General features: G+C 40.6%; 1 protein-coding gene across 1 annotated transcript in view; it reads right to left on the bottom strand.

Annotated features, from left to right (window-relative positions):
• Positions 1-9055, bottom strand: part of LOC109302701 (cytochrome b5) — a 28588-nt gene that overhangs the window by 13820 nt on the left and 5713 nt on the right. The window contains exons 2-3 of the mRNA XM_019524422.1: positions 5185-5313; positions 2639-2668 (exon numbers count right to left, since the gene is read on the bottom strand). Coding sequence (XP_019379967.1) covers positions 2639-2668; positions 5185-5313 — 159 coding nt within the window. The remainder of the gene's footprint in view (positions 1-2638; positions 2669-5184; positions 5314-9055) is intronic.

The following is a 9055-nucleotide window of genomic DNA, read 5'->3' as shown; positions in this document are numbered from 1 at the left end:
GGGGGGGGGGGGGGGGGGGGGCTAGAACTGATAAACAGCTATTTTTTGGTCCCAGTCCCAACACCACACTGGTACCAGTGAAGACTACTAGTATTATCTCCGTGGAGCAGTCCCATAATAGCAAAGCATGTATTACTTAACACCACCTGGATATATGCCTTGCCCAAAAAGTCCTAACTTTACTACCATACGATAGCTCTTGGAACACTTTTTCCTGAACACATGGATGCTTTTGGTTTAAGTGTAGTTAACACATCCTAAGTGTAATGTGCACCCAGGCCTAAGTGAGGCTTGTTCCTTGAAGTCAGTGGCCTTAAACTATAAAACAGTGCATATACTCTGGATAAAGTATCTCAGTTTTCTTGACTTTTGGGAGTTTGGTACATGAGGTTAGCAAATTTTGTTCCTTATTTATGTTAGTCTGCCGTGTATAGAGTAAACATTAAATGAATGAGTATTTTTCAAGAGACAAATTTTACATACTAAACTTGCAAGAAAAATCCGTATCAAATTTGAAATTCTACTAATAAGCAACAAGAGCAGAACAGCAACATGAATCTTAAGATTCAACAGGAAGAGCAAACTAACTCATAAAAACTATTTTAGATATTTAAAAAAAATACTGTAATTCTTACCAGTTTCACAGTAATCCCTCAAAGAGCATAGAGTCTGATTAGTGCAACAAGACGTGCATTATATAACAAGTTTTTAAAAAACTAGGGTTTGTCTTACTGAAACGGAGCACATCAAGGCCATGTACGAATGTTCAACTCTAGAGGTGGAAATTTTCCACTGCAAGAAATGATTCTGAGAGGAAACAATACAGATGTTCAGTCTGCAACCACTCATTTTCTCCTGCTCCTTGCGCCTTCCCAAGGCTAGAGTGATCCTAGTCTAGGTAAAGTGTGGGCTGGTCTAGTCCTCCCATTCTCCCCAGGGAGTTGAGCAGCAGGGCAAAGCCTCCTGCCTGATCCTCATACCAGGGACTCTGGTGTAAGAAACAGTTAAGGACTAGCTGGCAGCTGCTTCTCCCCTCACCTCCTAGTCTATATATGACAGGTGGGAACCACTACCTCCTCCACACCTTCTCCAGGTTGGGCTGAGCCCTGTCTCAGGAAAGCAGGGGAGGCTTTCCCCTGGCTCTGCTCCTCCTGGATCCCTGGGGGAAGTTAAGCCAGGGAAAAGTATACAGACAGTTTCCCAGAAGCGATTTCTATCTTGCTTTAAACAAGTTATTTTTCTTCCAGAGCAGCCATTTTTGCTCCAAGACGAAAAAACAAATGTCTTGTGCTAGTGGTTTCTACCACAAGGGCAGCAATTCTCTGAACTCCTACCCACGGTCTATGATGCAATACTGCACCATATAAACAATGGCTTCCTGATCATTTTAAGACAGCAACAGGACTACAGATGTTGAAATTTAAACAAGTGGCACCAGTAACTCACTGCTTCAAACTTGCTGGTACCACATAACCAACTCATGTAACTCTTTATAAACTAGAAGTACATCCAAAGATTATGGGTGCATGTCCTACCATGGTAGATTTAAAACTTTAAAAGCAAAATCCAGGTAGGATGATGAATATAACAAATTCTTTATGAATGGTAACAGGTGAGTGGTACATGATCTCCCATCTGATGGTTTATATTTAGACTCCAGGTACCCCTCATAAAACCCCAAGAAGCCAGTTCCGAGTTTTCACTCAGTTTTTGACTACAGAAAAATAACAGAGCAATTATTCTGATCCAAATAATTCAGAAAGATCACAGAAGGTTTTTACTCCTATTTGAAATCCTTAGGTTTACTCTGTGAGTCATGCTTGCATACCTAACAGTGGCACCCTTGAAAGGAATTCAAGGCAATTGATTAGGAATCACTTGTTTAGACTACGATCTCACATCTAATGGTTTAGACAGGGATGTGCCTGCCTTGAGCTGGGAGCTTGAGCTTAATGACTGGAGATGCATTTCGGCCCTGCTCTTTGATGATTCTATCCTAACTTCATTCCTACTCTATCCTTACTACTTAAGCGTGCTAAACATCTCATGCTTGTTACAGTATTTGAGAAGTATTCCTAAGCGCCACAATGCAGATGTCAAAGCACTTGGAAAACCTTTAGCTATGCTCAGCTCTTGACATCAAACTTTAGCAAGAAATTTAAAATCACTTCTACCTGAAAAATTATATTTGTATCCAAGACTTTAAGTGACCAGAAAACAGTTTAGTTTGTGTACCTGATAGCACTTTTTCTGTAGCAAAACTAGGGCTGAAGTATCTTTTTGGCTGTCTGAGAAGCCCAAAAAAAGGCCAACCTGAAACACTGATCATAAAGCCACAAATACTGATATACCACATGTCCATGCTGCATATGAGTATCTACACGTGTCCCAGTAGCAGCTCCCTGTAAATGTGATTTAATAACTGGTACCCACAGAGCCAGGACTCAGCATGGTGCCATCTTAACCAAAACAGAGGAAGTCAAGGGATCTTAAGACAAGTAAATGACCTAAAGTACTAAGTTTTAGTAGTATTAACCACCCCAGCCTGGTAGCAGGAGGTTTCTGGCACACTATACAAAGACATGTTGGCATTCAAAAGAAATACTGGATTTGAAGGTTCAAAAGAAATAGCACTTACCATTGGTTTCTGAACCTTCTCTCTGTCATCCTGAAAGAAAATACATGAAAGTTAGATAAAAATGCACAACACAAGTTGTAAAGTTATTCATTTCAGTTGCGTGGTCCTCCCATACTGTACATATCCATTTGATTTTGGGGGAGGGAGCCAGCGAGTTTGCTGCAAGAGTAGTTTAAATATAACTGAAGACATCTGTACAACTAAGTTACTTTAATAGATGGGATCTATCAAGATAGACTTGCTTGCTTACAAAATTCCTATCATGTTTCTTTATTCAATGGAATCTAGCTCTCCAATATAGGCCAAAGTTCCCTAAGCCAACATATTTGCATTCTCTTTGCCCCTAGAAGACGCAGGTTCCTAGTCTATGCATAGAAATACAAAGGAATACATGTGGGGCAGCATAAGAATGAAAATCAAACAAGCATGTTCATTCTAAGTGCGCATGGAGACTAGCAACATAGTCTGGACACAGGTATCAGCATCGCAGTAGTAAGTGAGAATTAAGGTAAGATGGAGAGAGGCCATAGAGTGCCTTGAAACCAAAGCCAAATACCTTATGTTTGATACAAAAGAAAAAGGGGAGCCACAGAACAGATGTCAAATGAAGAAAAACTGGTTAAAAAAAAGCAGATTAGGAAAATTCTCTCTGCTGTGTCATTTTGGACAGCTAAAAGGTACAAGATCATACGAGTTAACTCTTCGAATAGATAGAAAAGCTAATATCCTAGATGCTACACAGGAAGGTTGAGAGAGATTTAGACAACCTGTGCTGGTAACACCCCAGTTACCAGCACAAAGGCAGTGATGTTTTCAACAATCTTTAAAGAGTGGTCAGGGAAGAAGTCACAAAGAGCATTTTTATCCACAGGAATCCTTAATAACCACAATCCTAGAAACCTTTTAAGGAATGAAGCATAAATTCTCAAGTACATTTCTATTCCAAGGAGAGAATGGCACAGATACAGAACTGTAGAACAGTAGGGCTAGAAGGGACCTCAGGAGGTCACCTAGTCCAACTCTTTGTTTGAGGAAGAAGCATTTGTCTAAACTATCCTAGCCAAGTTTGTCTAACTGCTCTTAAAAACTTCAAGGATGGAGATTCTACAGTTACCCTGTTCCAGTGCTTGACCACCTGCAAATGAAAAAGTTCTAATACCCCATCTAAATTTCCCTTGCTGCAATTTAAAACCATAGCTCCTTGCTCCGTCCTCTGAAGCCACAGAATATCCTATATCTCCATCCTTTTTATAGCCACCATTCAGGTATTTGAGGGCTTTTATCAATTCCCCCTTAACCTTCCCTTTTCCAGATTAAATAATCCTAGTTCTTTCAGCATTTCCTTGTAAATCGTGTTTCCCGGCCTTCTAAATCATTTTTGTGACTTTGCCGGACTCTGACTTGTCCACATTCTTCCTGGAGTATGATGCTCAAAACTGGACACAGTATTCCAGTGAGGCCCAAGTGGCTGAACAGAGTAGAATCACTTCCCTTGTATTGTGACATGTCTATCAATATAGCCCAGTCTGTTGTTGACCTTTTTTTGCAACAAGAACATGCTGTTGTCTCATTTAGCTTAAGATTCACTGTAACAACCAGGTCCTTCTCTGCAGTACTGCAGCATAGCCAAATATTCCCCAGCCTATATTTCTATAGGCAATTGCTCCATCCCAGCTGAAGGATTTTTTACCTGTCCCTGTTGAATTACAACTGATTGTTTTCAGACTATTTCTCTGGTTTGTCCAGGTCATTCTGGAACCTAGCTCCATTCTTCTGAGTATCTGCAACTCAAGAGCAGGTCTTCCCCATCACCCAAAGGGGCATGAACCTGTGTCTTCCCTATGCCATACTCTAACCACCACTCCACAGATCAGGCTTTTTTCCTTGGATTATACAGGGTCCTTTCCAGTTTCATTATGCAGAGAGGCTGATATCATGAACTAAACATAGGCATCACACTTTGCACAATCAAACTGGAAAGCACCCTGTACAGTTTGTATCCATAGCAATCCTTTCTTGGAATACAGAGGGACTTCAGAACACATGCTTTATTATGAATAGATTTCTAGGACTGCTGTTCCTAAAGGTTACAACCACAGTGCAGATAAGCAACTGCTGGTCAGTTAATGCTTTCTTCAGAACCTTACAGAAGATTTAGACAAATTCACAAGTGTAGTGGCTTCAAGGATCAGACACCATATTTATGTATCTCCTGTTACACAGACTGGGGAAAGCAGGACATCATATTCCTTATGAAATATGAGGAAAATCATCAACCCTAGGGAAAGCAAATGCACATATATGACAGAATTTTACACCAGGTCATCTGCAAGCTTCACAGGTCTCCACTCTCTCTTCTTCTGCTGGACCAGGAAAGATTGTTCTAGTTTCATCCACAGGTGGCCAGTGCTGGGAAAAGATACGACTAGAACCAGCAACTTACCACTCAGTATTTTTACAGACTATTACAGAAGTTTCTGAACCCTAGAAGGGATGACCTGTGTGTAGTGGTGAGTGTCTATACCCTGGTAAAATGATGTACTCACAGGATGAAGCTCCCCAATGATGAATGACTCTGACAGTGTTCTAGCATCTGTGGAATGACCAACATCCTCAAAGCTTTCGGTGGCATCTCCTCCACCTTGTTCTCTTAGGACTTCCTCACCACCTGGATGCTGTAGGAAAAATGTTTAGAAGTCAGTCTTTGATCCTGGAAATCCAGTTGCATGATTTTCTAGAAGTCAAATAAGATTGTGGATGGGTGTGATTTGTGCCTTTCAGAGGATGTTCTATTTAAAAAAAACGCATAATTTACACATTCTCAAAAAAATCAGAAAGTGAGGGATGTTGTTTTAATTCACCCTCTTTTTGCTTTTAAATTCACCCTCACCTTTGATTTCTTTCCTATGTTTTAACTACAGTTTCTTCAAAGTCTCCACCTGGGTAACTATAGTGGCTACAAAAAGCATCATATACTCTAGTCAGCACTATACCAGTCATGGCAAAGAACATTATTTTTTAAATACTGCAGGTATCAATAACATGTAGGCATTATTTATACTTCTGGCAACAGCCAAAACAAATCCTAATGCACTGGATAGTGGGGACTCTTACAACAGTTAGGACACATAAGGACTTTTACTTAATTTTATGAAAAGCTTTACATATCTAGTTTCCCTAGCATCTGCAACCTAAACCAGAGGCCAGCTATCTGAAAACTTACAATGAACAGAATTTCAGTTCTTCTGCAAGTTTCTATTTTAACTCTTACTGGAACTCATAAGGTAACTTAAAAGGTACACTGAACATTTAATACCTACTTAATTTTTCCCATACTGTAGTTTTCAACCACAATTTAACAAGTCCATTATAGCCAAATAAATGCTATAAAATGATTTTTAAAATTCAATAATATACTGTGCTTCAGTTATTTCTTCCAACTCTAACAAGTAAAATAATCAAACAAGTGACATTTAAAACTGCCAGCATCTATGAACAGCCAGCCGTTTGCTGGAAGCAAAGATTGGCTGCCTGTTCTTAAAGGAAAGAAGGGAGCACTAGGTCACTGAGAATGACACCAGAGAGAACCAGAGGAAAAAAGTCATACCTTACCCCATACCCCCTCCTCCCCCCAACATACATAAACGCTCTGGGGGGCATGATCCACAGAGGGCAAGGAGGAGCATTACCTTAAAAGGTATTTGCTACATAACTGCTTTGCAAAATTACATTGAATCTAGGTGGCCTCCTCTCCGCTCCGCCAACCCAGCCAACTGACTACTCCTTTTCCTCAAGACAAACTTGTAAGGATTTACCAAGTTTCTTCAAGCTCAGTACTTTCCAAGTAGTGGCAATGAGTCCCCACGATCCAGTAGAACATGTATGATGGAACTCGGCAACAGTGAAGCCAAAAGTATAAAGAGAGCCAACATTTTCTAGTTCACAACGATTATATTCTCTAGTACCAAGAAGTCACACATGGCAATACAAGTCAGACAGCAACATGCCAAAAAAGCCTCCCACTCTAGACTTGGAAATGGAATACCATACTTCTAATGGGATACCATACCAGACACTGGATCCTAATGCACCTTAATTACATTTGCTTAATGAATGCCCTGGGTCAGAGTTATGAAAGCAAATATTGTCCAAAAAGGCCAGGCTTACCACTTTCAATCACTGGAACAGAAACAAGATGTCATGTACCATGTGCATCAATATAACATGCACTACATTCAAAGAACTAAAAATCAAGCACTTACAGATAAGAAATGTTTTAATACAGACTACCTTAGCACCATAAGGTAATGTTTCCTCACTTCCAAATTTTCCACTTTGCAACCTTAACGAGCTTTTAACATTTGGGAGAGAATTCTGCATTTGAGAGAGGGGAAAAACACTAGGTACTGAATCAATTATTAGACAAAGTTTCCTGCTGCTAGCCAAATTCAGCCAATGTTCCGCAGCATGGAAGGCAAGGCCTTCTTTATGCTACGTCTGAAACAGGAATCACTGCTTTCAGAAACATCAGCTACTTCTCTGAGGTTTAGAGAGTTCTCACTCCCACTTTCTCATAACTGTTTTACTGCCTATATCCCTTCCCAAACTATAAATCAAATATCCCTGGTCATGGAAATCAAAAGGAAGCCACTGTTGCAAGTTTCAAATGATGTCTACAAAAAATCAAAAAAAAGCGTAACAGCTGAACTCACTTCTTATATTGTAAACAAGTGTTTACACATGCAACTTTAAAAGGTTGGGTTTTTTCGTCTTTTTTAAGTTGCAGCTTCCCAGAACAAACAGCCCGGACCATATCCATAGTGACTAAGCAAAAAGAGGGAGCTTTTTAAAAAGTGCAAGTAGTAAAGATTAGACAGAGTAACCGTGCCAAAAAAAAGTTGAGGGAGTGCGTGCAGGGGACAGATTATGCAAACTGACGTGCAAATATGGCACTCATACCAAATCCTGCCCTTGAATCAGTTCTGATAACTATTCAGAGAAGAGACAGGACAAAGGTCTAGAAATGAGCAGCACTAAACATCACTGCCACGAGATTTATAGCATACTTAACTGACTGAATTTTGCTGTCCATGAGACTGTGCTAGTTGTGTACATAACTCATTCTTCAGAAAGGGTTAGTCCAGCTCCAAAAAATTAATTTTTACTGGTATTTTTATATCACAACACATGCATCAAATAGCCACAGTGGCTCCCAGAGCCATGAACAGTTTATCAGTTATTAACTGCAGTACTACACTGATAAATAGCCTATTTACTGCCATATCACACCTACGCACCTTGCCCCTCTCGCTCCTCCCCCGTCCCTCCCCCTCCAAAAATCAGCCCTGAAAAAATAAGGGAAATAAGCATGGAACCTTATTTCTTCACCAGGGCAGAAACATGGAGAACCAGCATTCAAGACACTATGCTTCAAAAAGGCTGCCAACTTCTCCCGTCCTGCTAGCAAGCAAGAGGGGCACAGCAAAAAACTGCTTCCAATTTGAGAAAGGCAGTGAGCACCTCTCCTTCTTGCTAGCAGGAAAAGAGAAACAGATAGGCATTCTGAAGCAGGGTGTCTCCATGAAAAGCTGGTTGTAAGCTACAACTCCAGGAAACCAACAAAAAAAAACAATTCTCTACATTCCAACTTCCAAAATCAAGCAGGCACCTTATTTGGGAGTGTGTGGTATGCAAGCAAATACAGTACTGCTTAAACCATTAGTCAGCAATGGTTTCTGGCGACAGGCTGATGCTAGGACCCCAACCACTGCCACTTCTCTCTGCCCACTTACAATGCAGGCAAAGCCCTCTCCTACCAAAGAAGCCAGATCCAGCCTGCAGACAATGAGGTGCTGACCCCTATTCTAGGCCATAACTTCCTGAGAAGGAACTGGAAACATTTTTTATGGAAGTGATTTTCCAATGAAAATTAAACAAACAACAAAAGGGAAGTGAAATTATGCTGCTCTCCATTCACCTGACTAGATCACATGTTTATATATATGCACATACTAGGGCCTGGTCCAAAGTCCACTCCAGTTAATGCAAAGACTGACAGTTATTTCTGTGGGCTGTCAGGCTAGGCCCAAAACAGACACTCCATGCCTAAAGCAAGTAAATTAGGTTTTGTGCACGCTTCACTATTTGCCAAGACTGACACAGTAAAAATTACTCTGGCAATCTACGTCTAACCACAAATACAGCTTATGCCTGCTTTTTTTGCTTCAAGCTAAACCAGTTTCTCAAATGGAATACATCTCAAGGGTTCTTCTAGTGTAACTGCATGTCAAAAGAAACATTTTTCTAAGTATATGTTAGCAAAGCTACATGCAGGAAAAGACTTAGGCAATGACACTGACTTTCCAGCCAATCACTGGGCCATACAGCCGGGAGAGCACGCACCCCCCCCCCCCCCCC

Source organism: Gavialis gangeticus, unplaced genomic scaffold (assembly GCF_001723915.1).
Source record: "Gavialis gangeticus isolate Ggan-Ray unplaced genomic scaffold, GavGan_comp1, whole genome shotgun sequence".
Taxonomy (NCBI): domain Eukaryota; kingdom Metazoa; phylum Chordata; order Crocodylia; family Gavialidae; genus Gavialis; species Gavialis gangeticus.
This window is presented reverse-complemented; position numbering and strand designations above follow the sequence as displayed.